Raw genomic sequence first — 17,915 nt, forward strand, 5'->3', positions numbered from 1 at the left:
TAAGAAGCTCTAAAGTCAGAACTAAATCCAACATCCTTCCCTAGTTTGTGCCCAGCATCTGGTGTGTGTGTGTGTGTGTGTGTGTTTAATGAGAAGCATAAAGGATCAAACCCAGGGGTGAGCAAACTTTTTCAGCCGGGGGCCGGTCCACTGTCCCTCGGACCTTGTGGGGGGCCGGACTGTATTTTGGGTGGGGAAATGAACGAATTCCAGCGCTGAGGGCCTTCTGGTGGTTCCCTCACTGCGAGAAGCCAAGTTACAGGGAACCAGGCAGGGGGCCTTCTTGGTGGTGGCACCCGCCCTGTGGAACGCCCTCCCACCAGATGTCAAGGAAATAAACAACTATCTGACTTTTATAAAACATTAGAAGGCAGTCCTGTTTAGCCCAGTTGTTTAGACTAGTTGTCTTCCGGATCCCGTTGGATTCTAGCTACCAACAGCCCCAGCCAGCATGTCCAAGGATCATATTGTAAGATGCAGTCCGTCACCATCTGGACGGACCTGTCCCCGCTCCCCTCCCCCCCCCCGATGCATTAGCTCAGAATTGTCGAGTTGGGAGGGATCCCAAGGGTCATCTAGTCCAACCCTCTGCAATGCAGGAATCCTGCCCAGAGCCATCCCTGGGGGGCTAGAACCACCAACTGGTAGAATCCTATGCACACTTAACTGGGAGCAAGTCCTGCTTGAAATCAATGGAGCTTACTCCTGAGTAGGCATGCAAAGAGCAGTGTGGCTCATGGGGTTGTTTGTGGGGATGAAGTGGGGGTGATGTACACCACCTTGAGCTCCATGGAGGAAAGGGGGGGTGTATATATCTATCTATAGAGAAACAGTTAAGTTTTAATTTTATTTCACAGCATAAAAATACAAAACACAAGAGACAGAATAAGAACGAGAAATCAAACCCCCAACTCCCCCTTCCACAAAGACATTTAAAAGGACTTAGAATGCTAAGAGGATTGATGCTGCCATCTGTTTTCCGTCCCTCGCAGATGGCCACCTGGCACGCAGGATCGCGTGGAGAATCCTGCATTTCGGGGGGCTGGACTATTTGTCCTCGGGGACCCCTTTCCGCCTGCTTGGTGCTTCAAATGATTCAGACTTGTCTTCTCTTGTTGTTTTTAAACTGATCATTTTATTGTTTTATTCTCTCTTTAAACCGCGTAGCGATCAAGAGGCGCGTGGATTTGATGAAATCAATCGTGTTCGGCGGCCCCGCAGCCTCGCCTGCGAGAAGAGCTCTCCGTCCCCCGGCCCCGAGGAAGGAGGAGCTCAGCCTGGGCGCCGCCGGGCCGCCTCCTTCTCCTTCCCCGCGCGCGGAACCTTCTGCGCTCGGCCGAGAGGCGGAACTTTCCTGGGCGGGCTGAGGGACGCGGCCGGGCCGGGCCGGGCGACGCGGCGGAGGCGGCGGCGGCGAAGAAGACGAGGCCATGGCGGGCGGAAGGCTGGGCGCCTGCTTGGAGAGACTGGGCGCCGCCACGGCCCACCCCGAGCGCTTCCTCAGGTAAAGCGCGTGCTCACGTTGTGGCCATTTTGAAAAAGTAGAACGCGTGTCTTCAGCATCCCGAAGCACGCGGGCGAATGATACCCGGCGAGAGTCGGCTCCAGAGTGGGGCCCACTGAGACGACCCTTGGAGCTGATCGTAGAGTTGGCAGGGGCCTCCGAGGGGCATCTAGCCCACCCCCGCGATGCTGTCCCCGGGTGGGCTCCGGCTTCCTCGTCAGGACGCCTCGCGCGGGATATCGCCCTCTCCCTTGGTGGGGGGGGGTTAGGTAGGGGGTAATTCCGGGCGTGGGGAACCTGTGGTCGTCCAGGCTGTAGGTCGTTGCTGGGCTACAATTCCCTCCATCCCAGATTGTTGGCACTGCTGTCTGGGGCAGGGGAGTCCAGCAACACTTAAGAGCCACCCACTTCACACCAGGGGCAGACTTGGATAATAGGGTGCCCTCAGCAAAGACAGAATTTGGTGCCCTTCCAAAAATATTTCTCATTTTCACAACAGAATCATAATTCATTTTCGTACAGTTGTTTTAAAATGGATCTCAGTAGGTACCCATAAATATGGGTTTTATTATTATAATTACTATTATTATTGTTGTTTTGCACCCCCTTGGCTCGGAGCCCTTTACATTGGAACCAACCACATCACCTTAAATCTGGCACTGGACACACACACACACACACACAGTGTTATATGTGTATACAGAGAGAGGAGGAGGAGGAGGAGGAGGAGAGAGAATGTTTTTAAGCATCAAACAGCAGTCCAGGTAACTTTGCTATGGATCTTGGAAGAATACCCTCAGTATTGTAGCCATGGGGGTTTCCACAGGTGGGGTGTCACCACTAGGAAGGCGGACAAGGGACAGTGCCTGTCAGATGGACCATTTAGAAGGACTTCTTCAGCAGATCTCAAAGCACGGTGTGGTAGATATAGGGAGAAGTTCTCCTTTGAGTTTTGGGGACCCATGTCATTGAAGGCTTTCTGCATTAACCTCAAAACCTTGAGGATTGTTAGTGTATTCGCAAACTGCAGTTTGTTCAGAACTGATGTTGCATGGCCAACTTGCGTGCATTCTGTACCAGCAGTAATGGTATATATAAGCATACCTAATTTTATTCCGCAGATATTGCTCCTTATGAGGACATGGGCGCAGCTGCCTGCAGTCCAGCCTCCCACTCCCCTGCTGCTGCTCCCCTTCTGGCCACAGGAGTGGAGCTGGCTAGGGCTGGGGCCAGGTTTTCCCCTCCCACCCCTGCAGCCATGGGGACCTGGCTTAATAGACCACAATATAGTGTAAATTTGTGTGACTTGCTTTATTGAGATATTTGGTTTTCTGTGGTGGTCTGGAACTGAACCTGCAATATCGCTGAGATATGCCTGTATATTCACATACTTTTCCTGTTTCTGCATCTTGATCGGACAAAGACCTAAACTTTATGACTTTTAAAATGCACGATGTCTTACAATTTGTTTTGACTCCAGCATTCAGGATGGACTTGCAGATGACTTCATCTCTCTAACAAAAACGTTATACGATTTCCACAAAATGCTTGGAGCTGATGTTATTTCTGGAAGTCCTTTAAAGGAACTGGTGATAGAGAACTTCGATGAAGAGCAGATTTGGCAACAGCTAGAACTCCAGAATAATGCAGTTCTAGGTTACTTCAAGAGAGCTGTTGCTAGAGATGTGGAGGGAGAGGAGGATCTATGCCTTCTTCCAGCTTCAGACAAGGATGGTTCTGTCTCAGAAGACAATGAGGATCAGGCGGGTAATGAGGACCAGATGGAAGTAGAGGCAGATTTCAACAATGGTCATCTTGAAGAGGAAAGTGAGCTTGAAGGAAAGAGAAATTGGCTTGGGACCATGGAAGACGATGCATTTAGTGACGATGATTCCAATATGGACTTTGACATTGATAAGTTGGAGCAGCAAACCCGAACCTCAAAAAGCACTGTGAAAAAAACAGGAGAAAAGTCCATAGTGGATGACAGATTTTTCAAACTGGCTGAGATGGAGGCTTGTTTGGATGCAGTGGAGAAAAGACAAATCGGAGAGAAGGGTGATGATGATGAAGAAGAAGGAATAAATTACTTTGAGGACATTTTTTCTGAAGATGATGAGAGTGAGGATGAAGAGGAATTTGGAGACTCCAAAACGAAGGTAACTGCATAAAAAGGTGTAAAACATATGTTAAAAGCTAAACACTCAGAGGGTTTAGTAATGACTTCATAACACAACTGTCTTTTTTATTAATAGCATTTTGTGGAAACAAATGCAATTGAACATTACAAACAAAATCATAATAACAATACAAACAAAATCATAATAACAATACAAACAAAATCATAATAAATCAAGACAACATGCTCCATGTGTACAAGTAAGGGGTAAGAGCAGGGAAGTAATGAGGGAGCTGGTGGTTCAGATCAACCCATTGCTCAAACGTTCAAGTAATAGATCTGTATAAGGAGTCCATATATCAGAGAACCTCCCATCTTGTATTTTTGAAAAGTTACCTTCTCACGTGCTGCCTGTAACTGTCGGTAAATAACAGGCTAACTATTTGCATTGTGTTCGTTAATTGGAAAAGGACTCACAATTTGCATTGACTGCCACTAAGAATGGACTAAATGGAGAACAGCAAAATGGCAGCTGAACTTTTCATTGATCTAGCTGGAGCAAAGGTGTATCTGAATCCCTGAGGCATCTGAAAGCAGAGTAGGAAGAAAAGCGATGTATGAGAACATGTTGAAGAATATTCTCAAAGTACTTTTTAACTTTAAATCACATGGGTCACTTTGGCCACATCCATGCTTGCAGGTCCTGAAAATAGAACTGATTGTTAATAAAGTATTTTAAGACTTCGGTTCATGCTTCTTCAGGAAAAAACTGTAAGCTATCCAGTTTATTTAATAAGCCTAACTATTTAATATAGCCCCTTTACTCATTTATCTTGTTCAAATGTTACGTTGAAACTTCAGGAGCCTCTTTGTAACCTCTTGCTGGTTTCTCTCCTCTTCTTCCCAGCAGATCATCAAAAGTGCTCGTGATCTTAAATATCAGGACTACTTTGATCCTGTGGGTGATTATGAAGACTTCACAAGTGAACACAAGGATAGTGACAGTGACCAGATTGAGGGAAAGGAAGAAGAGGAAGAAGGCGACATAGATGATGAGTATGTGGCTGATATTTTGAGGCAGTGCTAAGTGGATAATAAAATGAAATGACCGGTGCATGTTTACTCAGATGTTAGTTTCTTTGTACTCAGTGTCCTTTTCTCTCTGGTAAGTGTGCATAGAATTGCATTTTGGGGAGCAGAGGTAATCTTCTGTGAGGAGATAAATATTGTTGTGTTGTCAATACAATAGCATATTTCCTATCTGGAGAGCTATACTGCTTGCAGAGTCATGTATGAATAGTAACAGGGTCATCAACATGGTGTCTGGAGACATACTCATTAAGGCCTTCCCTGGTTCCCACATGGCTCTTCTTTCCTCACTCTGATCCCCAAATTAGGTTTGAAATAAGCCTTCTCTTGTAGCCAGCAGAATAGGCTTCTCTCTCTCTCTCTCTCTCTCTCTCTCTCTCTGTGTGTGTGTGTGTGTGTGTGTGTAGTGTCCATGACAGGTTTTCCAGTTTGCAGACGTGTCCAGAATGTTTTGTGAATGGATACTTTCCTCAGGGCACTTTTGTGTGGTGTCCCAGCAGGCTCATGTGTTTATGAATGAATCAAAAGCCTAATGAAAGTCCTTTAAAGGTTTCTTTTTCATATAATGCTGTTTAACTACAGAGCTGAGGAAATGTATGAAATCAAACAGAAAAGAGGGAATGAAAAAAGCAAAGAACCTTCTAAAAGAGTGACGTTCAGCTTGCCAAATGACAGCGACATAGAAGAGGAGATAGATATGTTCCAGGCAAAGAGAAATAGTTCTGCTGAAACAAAGTCGTCCTTTGAGAAAAGACAGGAAAAGGTAAACTTTCTGTTGCATCCCACCAAACCAACTGTGTTTATCTCATGCCATCTGAAACTAGCATGTTTAATAATTTATTTATTTTTTGCTTTTTGTTTTTCTCATGTTTTCTTTGTAATCTTTAAAAAATTTGAATAAATATTATTATAAAAAATATTATAAAAAAAATGAAACTAGCATGTTTATAGCAAAAAATAAGAACTTCAAGCATGAAAAAACAGAAAAGAGAATAAGGCAGTGTTTGGGATCCTAAGATAAGTTAACTTAAGGAGGTTTACAGAAGGAAGGTTTCATGTTTCCTCTTGCCTCTGGCAGACCCCATGCACCCTAAAAAGCTTTTTGTAGGATTGGGGCTCCTGAACATTGGGGGATAGGGTGCAGGAGACTGATGGGGAAAGGGGGGTGGCGTCACCCAAAATTGATCTTGGAGCCTAAGATAAGGAAGTTCACAGAATGGAAGTTTTTCTTATTTTCCTCCTTCCAACAGCAGCCCCCACGCCTCAGTTTGGCATTTTTAGAAGGTTCCCTAGACTCTCTAGAGAGTCGTTTTCAAGTGAGTGGGTGGGGGGAAGGTCACAGGTGGCTGCAGTGGGAGAAGGGGATATCAACTGTCCTTCTGTGAATGTCCTTAAGTAAACATGTAAGATTGAAGCCAAGGGAAATAAAGTGGGTTTGAAGCCATGGGAAACGAAGTGTCTTAAGAACGTTTTTTTTTTTTTGCAGATGAGCGAAAAAATTAAATCGCTAGAAACGGAACTGCTGATGGAGAAGCCTTGGCAGCTGAGAGGTGAAGTGACAGGACAAAAGCGGCCTGAAAACAGCCTTCTGGAGGAAATGGTTATTTTTGACCATGCAGTCAAAATGGGTAAACATTGCACTTTATAGCAGCGCTTTCACTTCAATGTTCCTTATAGGGCAGGGCTTGCAGCAGCAGGTGACCCCCTGCATGAAGAGCTGGGAACTATGTTGGGGGTGCTGATGAGCTCTGGGCCAGGAGAAGTCACTGATGTAGAGGCACCGGCACCTCTTTGTGGCAGCTGTGCCATTTCCTTCTGCAGTCATGCAGATTCTGGTAACCTTTTATATAGTTGTAGCACGGGGGCACCCGGTCTTACAAACAGCGCATCTGCATGAGCAAGAGTAGCGCCAGACCTTTGTCTTTTTCCTCTTCCTGGAATTTTTATAAGCCTCCAGGTTTATGTTTTATGTAGAGATACTGTAATTTTGTACCTTTAATAGCTGCAAATTATGAAATCAACCTTCTGAGGTGGGCAACCTCTTCCCAGACCCTCTGCTTTCCACCCATGGTTCTTAGCATGATGCAGACTTCCTAGAATCGGTCAGGCCATGGCTAAGGGGAACATTAATTGTGTATGTCTCCCAGTCTCAAGCAGAGACTGATCCTAGTCTGTCCCAGGAGCTCCTCTGCATTTGCAGCCAGGATCATCTCTGGTTACACTGCTGCCCTCAAACAGCTGTACCTGTGTGCACCCGGTTCCTTATGACCCTTAGGTTTGGGTGCTGCTGCTGCTGCTGAATTGAATGGTTACATGTCTTTTCAAGTGGCAGCTGGCAATAGAGAAAGGAGCCTGCTCTTAACGCATAAGGTTATTTACAAATGCATCTCATTAAAAAAAATCCTGAGTTTGCTGCTTTTGTATTCTCAGCTCCTGTGATCACAGAAGAAACAACTCTGGAGCTTGAAGAGATTATCAAGAGAAGGATAAAAGATCAGGTTAATAGATCTGTTTTCATGTCTTCATTGCTATTGGAGGGAGAATGGGAAAGGGAACCCAGCAGATTTTACATTTGCATTGAATACGTACATTGAAAAAGAACAAGAACACAACTAATGTTGCTTAAGCTTTAAACAATGCCCTTTCTGTATCCCCCACTTCTCAAAGGGTCTGATAAATGCTTGGGAGTTCCTTATTGTCTCCCTTACTATTGAATATCTGTATGAAGTCACTGTAGGTGATATCTCCTACAAAGTGAAGTGTCTGCCATCTGCTTATTATATTGTTATCAATTAGATTGAAGAGGCACCTATTCAGTATATGATGAAAGCTACATAATGAAGGTTTCAGAGTCAGCTCTGTGGGAAGGGAATTCTGCAGTTTAAGAGGTTGCCACAAAAAAATGCCTTCTGTCACATAATGGGGTGCAGAGTCTTCACTACTGTGGCCCCCATTTTATGAAATCTCCTCCCCAGGGAAGCCAGTCATTGCTTCAGGACTGCCATCAAAAACTTAAAACATTTTTCTTTAAAGAGCCATCCATTTGTAAGATTTAGTATTCTGTGATGTGTAGATTTGCAACTGTTGAGTTCTTAAGCAGAATGCAATATCATTGACTACCCTTCTCTAAAACAAAAGACAGAATAGAAATGTTAAGGCAAATGAATATTCCTTGTTACCTACAGAAAAGGCTGCTCATGGTTCTGTATTGTTTTTAATATGGCTGTGGTGTTGTTGTTGTTTTTTAAAAAAAACTTTGTTTTAGGCTTGGGACGATGTCGTTCGTAAAGAAAAACCAAAAGAAGACCCCTATGAATATAAGAAGCGGTTGACTCTGGATCACGAGAAAAGCAAGCTGAGTCTTGCAGAAATTTATGAGCAAGAATATTTGAAACTTAATCAGGTGCCTTTTGAGGGAGGTTGTATTGGTTGTTAAGGGTGCTTGAGGGCCCAACTTTATCTGTGGCAGTGGGCAGATGTAGAAGTAATGAGCTTCCCTTGACATGGTTTGCATTTTGTGGCACTTGAGAGCTTCAGCCTTGTTTTCTCAGACCTGAAAGGAGCAGAAGCTTTTAGGACAGAAATGGGGAACATGATATCCTCCAGGTGTTGTGGGACATCAGTTCCCATCAGTCCCAGCTAGCGTGGCCAGGAGTCAGGGAAGATGAGGAGGAGGAGGAGAGTTGCTCTAGATAGTGAATTTGCATGTGGCTTCCTTCTCAACTTCTCAACTCATAACTGCAACTCTACTCTTCCAAGCCTTTCTAAATCAATTGTTTGTTTCTTTTATTTTTTAAAAAATGGGCTTTAGAAATTTTCTGTAATTCACATTCCATGGCAATCCCATTGTTGAAGGATCGTGCACCACAGTGCATCATTTAGGCCCTGCACGATGCTGCCAGGGAGCCATTTTGGTCCTGAGAAATAAGCAGAGGGAAGGGAAGTGCAAGTCATTTTGTATTTTCTCCTTCCTCCCCTTCAATGCTGATTCCATTTGAAATAGTCTCTGTTTCCTTTGCAGCTGAATTATGCAGATGAAACTTGTAATATCTGAAATATAAATCAGGACTTGAAAAACTCACCATTTGGCAATTAGGAATGGTTGGGGGGGATTTTTTTTTTTTACCTTGTGTATTTTGTGAAGAAAGCCCATAGCATCTGGGTTTAGCCAAGGGCGAGTGAGCCTATAAATTGGTAACTCTTAGGGACCCAGAAAAGGGGGTGCATTTAAAAGTAAATAAATAAACTTCCCCTTTCCTGGCCTCTAAAAGGCCAAAGGTAGCATTTGCTTTCTTTTGAATGAAAAATCTTGCTTGAAAGTTGCTCTTGTCTAATCCCACATTGCTCTTAATCCAGAAAAAAACGGAAGAGGAAGAAAAACCTGAGCATGCAGAAATACAGAAAATGATGGACTCGCTCTTCCTTAGACTTGATGCCCTTTCTAATTTCCACTTCACACCTAAACCAGTAAGTATGGTAACACAACTTTGTTTGCAGGATTGTGCATAAGAAACGATCTTTGTAGAAAAGGGTTGAAAGCTGTTTTTCTGTGCTAGCTGGATGGTCCAGATATTTCCCCTTGTTATTAAGTATACATCCTCTTTCCTGCAAGTATCTCAAGTGGTATACATGGGTCACTCTCTCCCTGTTTTGTCCTAATAACATAGTAACAGCAACAGAGAAGCTGTAACAAATAAAAAAAGATATTCCTGGCCATGCCTGTTTGTATTTCTGCTGCACATGTCCCTGTCTTTCTGTCCAGGCTGGAATACAAGTTTGGCTCTTAAACCTCTGTAACAGAATGCTAACTCTGCCATCTTCACATCTAATTTCCATAGGTTATGGGATTACCTATAACTTCTCAAAAGCAAAACAAAATAAAAAAATTCCTTCCAGTAGCACCTTAAAGACCAACTAAGTTAGTTCTTGGTATGAGCTTTCGTGTGCATGCACACTTCTTCAGGTATCTGAAGAAGTGTGCATGCACACGAAAGCTCATACCAAGAACTAACTTAGTTGGTCTTTAAGGTGCTACTGGGAGGAATTTTTTTATTTTGTTTTGACTATGGCAGATCTAAGGGACGCAGGTGGCGCTGTGGATAAAAGCCTCAGCACCTAGGGCTTGCCGATCGAAAGGTCGGCGGTTCGAATCCCTGCGGCGGGGTGCGTTCCCGTCGTTCGGTCCCAGCGCCTGCCAACCTAGCAGTTCGAAAGCACCCCTGGGTGCAAGTAGATAAATAGGGACCGCTTACTAGCGGGAAGGTAAACGGCGTTTCCGTGTGCGGCTCTGGCTCTGGCTCTGGCCAGAGCAGCTATGTCACGCTGGCCACGTGACCCGGAAGTGTCTCCGGACAGCGCTGGCCCCCGGCCTCTTGAGTGAGATGGGCGCACCAACCCCAGAGTCTGGCAAGACTGGCCCGTACGGGCAGGGGTACCTTTACCTTTACCTATGGCAGACCAACATGGCTACCTATCTGTTTCTCAAAAGCAAGTTACTGCTTTACATACACTTGCTAGAAAACTTGCTAGAAAGCTGATTGCAACCCAGTCAATGTCTAAATTGTGGGTAAACCTCTTTGTGTATGAGCAAGTCTTTGACTGGTTAGAAAGTGAACTATTTGGAGTTAATTATTTTGGCTTTGTGTATAGTTACTTTTTCAAAATTAAGACTTGGTGTTATGCCCTCTGTCTTCCTGGATGGTCGCTGTAAGAAATTACCCAACCTATTAAGCAACATAGGTTAGGCTAAGAGACAATGGCTGACCCAGTGAATTTCATGGCTGAGTGGGGATTTGAATCCAGGTCCCCAGGCCCTAGTCCAGTCTTCTAACCACTATACCATTAGGAAGTCTAGGGAGCCTTGTCAAATCCATATAGCCCCATTGACCTAAGTGGAACTGAATCACTTCTTAACTCTGGGATATGGAGCCTCTTGCCTTGCAAATGTTTTTTGACTCCCTCATCCTCCAGCAACATGGCCAATGCTCAGGGATGTTGGGAATTGTAGTCCACCAACAAAGCCACAACTTCCCCCTCCCTGGATTAATGGAATTCAAGACCAGGCTTTTAGGGTTAGGGTTTGTCTACGCCCAGGTAAGTGTGTGTAAGATTGCAGTAGAAGTCATTTAACGCTGTTATCTAACATGCATAGCCTTTTCTATTTCCCTTAGCCTGTCCCAGAGGTTAAAATTGTATCCAATCTCCCAGCAATAACCATGGAAGAAGTTGCACCAGTGAGTGTTAGTGATGCTGCCCTCCTTGCACCGGAAGAGATCAAGGTAAGGCACTAATTCACAGCTCCCAGTAGCTTTCCACTTGGCCCATCATTTGCTGGGCAGCAAAGTACACTCCATTCTTGGGAACCCAGTTTCATTCCAGGGTCTCTGAAATCGGAGGAAACAAATGCAGTTTGATTTGGCTTCGTTTATGTAGGTTTTTCTCAAAATCTGGTGCTTTCCCCCTCTCGTGCTCTTTCAACAGAATCTTAATGTTTATTATTAATATTAGACACTTGTGACCTGTTTTTTTCACCTTACCTGAGTGTCCAAAGCAGCGGATAAAAAGCTAACTTACACATTTTTATCAAATGCAATGAACATAATCACAGCAGTGGAGCCAGAGCAGGAACATAATAAAAAAAATGCACCCACACCTCAAGTCCCTCTGGAAGACAAGGGCAATCATGTTTTTAAGCATTTTCATGGTAACTGTAGGCAACAAATTTTGCACAGATGAGAAGGAACTGCTTCTGTTGGCCACCTGCTGCCTAGTTCCCCCTTTTGTCGCTTTCCTGTAGTGTTTTGCCTGGCTGTGGTGGAGCTGGTGCCAACTTGGCTGCTGGTGACTTAACCATTGCCACCCAGGCATTAGTCCCCTGAATACAGTGAGACTGACTTCTGGGTAAACTGCCTGCAGTTTCATTCTGTCCATCAGCAGGCTAGTAAATGTTGTGGGCTTATTTACAAGGCTGGAGAAAGGGTAAAGAGTTAGGAGGGAGGGGCCAGGGAAGCATACTGGGGACAGAGTACCAAAATTTGACTGCAGTGGTGAAAAAAGCCCTGGTGTGTACTCAGCCGCCTAATATTCATAGGCAGAAAGAGTGAGCTGCTGAAGACCTAAGACAGGGCTGGGGGGAGTTGCAGGCCAGAGAATTGTGGAGTGGGGTGCCAGCTTGGGAAAAGCTGCAGCCTGATAGCTGGTACTTTGATTTTGTATATTTGTGTGAAAGAGAGTTTTCTATGTTGCTTTTGGATCCCACTCTCAGTCTGTTCTTATTTTTAGGAGAAGAACAAAGGTGGGGATGTGAAAACAAATGCTGAAAAAAATCCCACTGACAAAAAAAGGGAACGGAGGAAAAAGAAGCTTGTTAAACGCCTGAAGCTGAAGGAGAGGGAGAAGCGGCAAAAACTCCTGGAGAAGAATTTGGTGCCGGGGGCTAGACTGAGCAAAAAGGCTTCGGCTGAGAAACTGAAGAAGCTAACCAAGGAAGGTAGAACCTCCTTGCTCAAGGTAAGTTTACTAAAAAAACAACTGGAGAAATCAATCTATTCTTCTTTCTATAGAAGCAGACTTTAGTCCAAGGCCTTTGTGTGTTCTGCTCCTGAACTTGGTGTGTGTGGGTGTGTGGGTGTGTTTGCCTAGGCTATCCTGGTTCCCTTCAGGTGTTTTGGACTTCAAGCGTACAAAACATCTGCAGGGAACTGGGGTGGGGGAGCAAAGGCTGATGTACTACAACTTGCTTATTAGGCATATTTGGTTTGCAGGATCAAGTTTGTTGTTTGTTTTTGCTAGAAATGCTGAGATCCACCCAACGGAGCCAGGTGTAAAATAGTGCTTGAGGATGGGGTAGGGGTGGAATAGTTAAGAAACAGAGTGCCTCTGAGCATGTGCTTAGCCCAGGTCAGGTATTTGTTTTCAGTACCAAAACTGAGCTGACAATCCTGTCACACAAAAATCCACCCTTGATTCTCTACACACACACACACACACACACACACACACCCCTCAGCAGCCTTTTTTTTTAATTAAAAAAATCCTGAAAAACAGCATCATGGGCAAACTGGAGGTTGAGTAATAAGGCTTTGGGGTGGTGGTGCTGAAGTGATGAAAAGTGGTGGAGCAGGACCCAGGCAGGCAAGCAAGCCGATGCCAGAGAAGGCAGGTCCTTCACTCATCTGGGGGCTGGTGTGTTTCTGTTACAAGCATAATAGTATTCTGAATATGATATCTGAGATGGATTTCTGATAATTCTCTGCACCTTCAGCCCAGTGGAACCGCAAAACAACTTGGGCATTGTTTAAATGAAGTATATTATGGCAAACAAACCTACCTTCTGCTATGCTTTGTTGGTGAAACATAAGACCCTTTTTAAAGGATAGAGTGATTATGGTGGAGTAACTTGAAGGAATAATGTTTAAAATTCCACTGGGGCTCCCATTGCTCTTAGTCCTCGATTATAAAGGGATGCTTTCCTAGTGCTGCATGCTTATCTCTCATTAACATGCATTAAGCATGAGAGTGTAGATAACGCCAAGCCTCCCTTCCGCTTTCTGGATTTATTATGCTGCCAGAAAAAGGGTATTGCATAACATAACAGCTGCTGTTTGCCATTTAGTTATCAATCGGAATACAAATGGGGTCTTTCTCTTATGCATTCTGCTGGAACAATTAATTGGCTGAAACTGTGGGGCATTATTTTACTTTACATGTGCATGTTTCCATTTGTTCTGAAATAAATGTTGCTCTGCTACAGGATGATGGCAAAGACAAGGCTTTGAAGTCCTCCCAAGCCTTCTTTTCTCAGCTGCAAGATCAAGTAAAAATGCAAATTAAGGATGCAAAGAAAATCCAGAAGAAACCTAAGAAACGAGAACTCTCTGCCCAGAAGCTGAAACTGTAATATATTATGCATATTGTATTTTATATAAATTAAAAACCAGGGTTCTGTTTTTCTATTTTAAGCCTGTTTTTATTCCCTGCTTTCCATAAAGCTGTTTAAAAGGACAAGTTACATTGAAAATAACTCTTCCATTACTCAAAGCAAGCCCACTTAAAAGAGGCCATTGGGCATGGGTTACATAGGCACGCTGGTAATTATCAAACGGCGGGCTCCACTGTCCCACAGGCACTTTCAGGTACAGTTATACCTCATGCTACGTTTGCTTCATGTTACGTTCTTTCAGGTTATGTCCCGCAGCGACCTGGAAGTACCGGAAAGGGTTACTTCCGGGTTTCGCCACTCGCGCATGCACACAAGCACTAAATCGCACTTCGCGCATGCACACAAGTGCCAAATTGCACCACACACCTGTGCAGATCCGGTGCTTCAGGTTGCACTCTTTTCATGTTGCGAACGGGCCTCCAGAACGGATCCTGTTGTCAACCAGAGGTACCACTGTAATCATTATTTTTGCTCATGTACACAGAGACGCATCTTTTACCTTTTTTAATGCCCACCATTTTTAAGGGGACACTAACTTTGTTGACATGCAATTCCAATTTGTAGTTTCACATTGCACAAAGAAGCATTTGGGTACTTTAAATACTCCCTCAATTTATAACAAACCATAGTTTGCCATTATAGTCAGATGTGTAAGCTATAGTTTGCACTTTCCTTCCATTCTGGAATTGTAAACACATGGAGGAGGGCCAAGCCCCTGACATCATTTGCCCTTCTGACTCCACCGCCAAAATTTTCATGTAGGCAGGAATGTTGAGTAAAGCCCCTACCCACACTTGGCTGCAGATGCTCTACGTATGTGGTCAGGAATCTTGCACAGTCAAGTGCTCTTTTTCACGGCTTCTGGTTGACACACAGGGTTGTACTGCCTCCTGCTTCCATGTGTTGCCTTTGGGCTTAATGGACAAGGCATGAAAGACAAATGAACAACTTCGCCTACCAGAGAAGTTGATGGACTATGCCGAGGTGGCAAAGCCAAGATGGAAAACTTGGAAACCAAGAGAATAAAAACTATATAAAAGAATGGGAAAAATTCATAAGTTACCTTGGAGACCACTGTAAGCAGATGGAAATGAGCAAGATTTTGAATCACGCGTAGTGTATAGATTACTATGGACAATATGGTTTGATATAAAAATTGGAGTATGGATGAATATGCAGTTGTAGAGGTTTAAAATGAGACCCCACAGAGGGGATGGGGGGGAAGTCCTGAGATTCAGAGAATCTCTTTATATAGATATGCTTTTATTAGTTTGTGTTTATTTGTATTTCTAAAACCAATAAAAATGATTTCTAAAAAAAAGGGGGGGAAAGAAAGACAAATGAGCAACTTCAGATGAGGGCAGTGAAGATGGCCAGGAGCCTGGAAAACACACTATGAAGGAACTGAGATGAGCAGGGGAATGAGACATGAAACATCTCTTCAGTTACTCAGGGCTGCCACATAAAAGAGGGCTGCTTCTTCTTTGGCTTCTTTTCCAACGTTACACCATGGAGTTGGATTTGTGGCGCTGCAGAGGGGTTATTTTGTACTTGTTGGTGCAGCACTTTGGTTTTTTTGGATGTTGAGTGATAGGCCAAGCTGTTCATAAGCTTCTGTGAAGATATTTAGGATGGTTTGGAGGTCATCCTCTGAGCATGCGCACACTACGTTGTCATCAGCATACTGAAGCTCAATGATGGAAGTTACGGTAACCTTACTCTTTGCTTTCAGCCTGCGCAGATTGAAGAGTTTTCCATCTGTTCAATACATGATTTCTATTCCGGTAGGGAGTTTCCCTTCAACAAAGTGTAGGATCATGGTAATGAAAATAATGAATAGAGTTGGGGCAATAACACAACCCTGTTTAACACCTGATCCCAATGGTTAATTTTGAGAGCCATTGTTATCTGTGATTGTTGCTGTCATATTATCATGGAGGAGCCGAATGATGTTTACAAATTTATCTGGGAAGCCAATTTTCAGAAGAACAGTCCACAGGGCATTACGATTTAGTCAGGTCAATAAACACCATATACAGGGGTTGGTTTTGCTCTCTGCATTTTTCTTGAACCTGTCAAGTGGTGAAAATCATGTCCACTATTCCCCTAGAAGGCTGAAAACCATTTTGGGATTCAGGAAGGGTCACCTCTGATATTGTTAAGAGACAGTTGGCTAAGATCCTTGCAATAATTTTGCCAGCTGCAGCTAATAGAGAGATGCCTCAATAGTTTCCGCAATCAGTTCTGTCACCTTTTTAAAAGAGATTGATAATTTTGGCATCCCTAAAGTCTGCTGGGATTTCTTCTTTCCCCCTGATTTTTTCGATGAGCTTGTGAAGTTGTTGTTTAAATTCAATTCCACCCACTTTGAAGATTTTGGCAGGTATCCCATCAGGTCTGCTGGCTTTGTTGTTTTTCATTTGGTTAATAGCTGTACACAGCTCTCCCAGATTTGGAGATACTGCAAGCTGATCTCTAACTTGGTTTTGTGGAATTTGAGAGAGGACCTCAGCAGCTACGGGGGAGTTGCGGTTAAGGAGATGTTGGTAATGCTCTTTCCAGCGCAGTGCAATAGCTTTTTTATCTTTTAGAAGTGTGGTACCGTCTGCTGAGCATAGGGGGCATATCCCATGCTTTATTGGCCCATAGATGGTGTTTGTGGCTTTAAAGAAACTCTGTGCATCATGAGTGTCGGCTAAGTGCTGGATCTCTTGAGCTTTTTTCATCCACCAGGACTACTCATGCCATCGGAACAGAGCCTTACTTCAAAGACTGTGCGTTGGTCAGCGTGGACTGATCTACACACATGAAACAAATTCACACACAGGCATCATAGAAGAGGGCAGCAATACATTTGCTGCTGCCCCAGAGAGAAGGACCAGATCTAATTGGCTTGACATACAGGAGATAAATTTACCTAGTGGGGTGGTGGGCTCTCCCTTGCTTGCTAGTCTTGAGGCAGAGGCTGGACAGCCATCTTTCAGGGATGCTAAACTTGGGACTTCCTGCACAGAGGAACAGACTAGATGTCCTAGAGGACAGTTAAATTCCCTCTTGGTAAAACCTGATTCCAAACAGTGCTGCTGTTTGAACTTTTGTGGTGCACGTGTAGCAAAGGTCCTTAGAAGTAAATACCTCAGCCTTCTTTTGAGTGCCTCTGCTTGTAGACGGGCACTCCAGCTTGCTGTTTGAAGTAGGACGCTTGAAGAGGCCAGTGGGATGTGAATGCTCCTGACACTAAAACGAATAAAACCCTGAAGTCCCCACAAGCAAAGTGTAACCCCACTTGGAAGCAGCCAGTTGTTTTGCGAATCCTCAGGATCCTTGCAATCTGTCAAAAATCTGTTTTGGGTTCTGTGTAACCCTTGTCGAAAGCATACTGTACCATGAGCAGTGAAAAGGAGTGTGCTTTGGCTATATGCATTTATCGGGCTGGCCTGGGAATAAATTTGCATGATGAGTGGAGTGAGATCTAGCTCAGAGTAATGACTTGCTTTATATGGTTGTTGAGAATTAGTTTACTGTAAAATGCAATGTTGTTCATAAGCAGTCCCCTCCATTCCGCGCTCTGAAAATGATAGCAGGCAGGGCCATAGGTTCATGCCTGACCAGGAGGGATTGCAAAGCTGTCCAAGGTTTCAGGCAGGAGTCTCACCCATCCCCACCTAGAGATGCTGGGGACTGAACCTAGCCCCTTCTCTAGCCCAATGGTTGCCATCAATTTGATTTGAATAAATTTTATAATGGAATGATTTTAGAATGTTGTATTATTTTATTGTTGTTAGCTGCCCTGAGCCCGGCTTCGGCTGGGGAGGGCGGGATATAAATAAAAAATTATTATTATTATTATTATTATTCTGCATGTACAGGAGATGCTGAGCGATGGCCCGTCTCCTGAAAACCTGTTTTCTTTCACAAGCCCTCAATTCCAGCAAATGTCTGGGAGAAACAGTGGCTGCTGCACCTCTGAGCAAAGAACTTCCCCCAAAAAGCCGTCCCATAATAGATATTTGATTAACCCTCACAGCTGGTGTTTCTATTGTGCTGTGATGGTTAAACCACTGTCATCCCACCTTAAGGTTGGAGTTCGGCAAAATTGCTTGGGAATTCATGGCACCCATTCCCTGCCTGCAAAATTACCTTCCAGATCTATAGTTTGCCTTAATTGCTCCTTTTAAAGTTCCCAAGAAATGTATGTACTCTAAATGCATTACCGCAGAGTGTTGGGAAAGATGGGGGTGGGCTGCCCATCAAATGATGCC

At 44.1% G+C, this 17,915-nt stretch overlaps 1 protein-coding gene across 2 annotated transcripts; it reads left to right on the forward strand.

The window, feature by feature from the left end:
* The first annotated feature begins 1,335 nt into the window (after positions 1-1,335).
* Positions 1,336-13,672, forward strand: MPHOSPH10 (M-phase phosphoprotein 10). Of its 2 annotated transcripts, none has more exons than XM_079953285.1 (11): positions 1,336-1,504; positions 2,985-3,663; positions 4,531-4,679; positions 5,295-5,475; positions 6,199-6,340; positions 7,143-7,210; positions 7,978-8,115; positions 9,069-9,179; positions 10,883-10,990; positions 11,994-12,221; positions 13,465-13,672. In XM_079953285.1, the coding sequence occupies exons 1-11, from the start codon at positions 1,431-1,433 to the stop codon at positions 13,609-13,611; spliced, it is 2,025 nt and encodes a 674-aa protein (XP_079809411.1). In that variant the 5' UTR covers positions 1,336-1,430; the 3' UTR covers positions 13,612-13,672. The 2 variants fall into 2 exon arrangements, with proteins under 2 accessions (XP_079809411.1, XP_079809412.1); XM_079953286.1 differs by having other exon boundaries at positions 4,534-4,679.
* The last annotated feature ends 4,243 nt before the right edge of the window (positions 13,673-17,915 follow it).

This window comes from Podarcis cretensis (assembly GCF_951804945.1).
Source record: "Podarcis cretensis genome assembly, chromosome: 14".
NCBI lineage: Eukaryota > Metazoa > Chordata > Lepidosauria > Squamata > Lacertidae > Podarcis > Podarcis cretensis.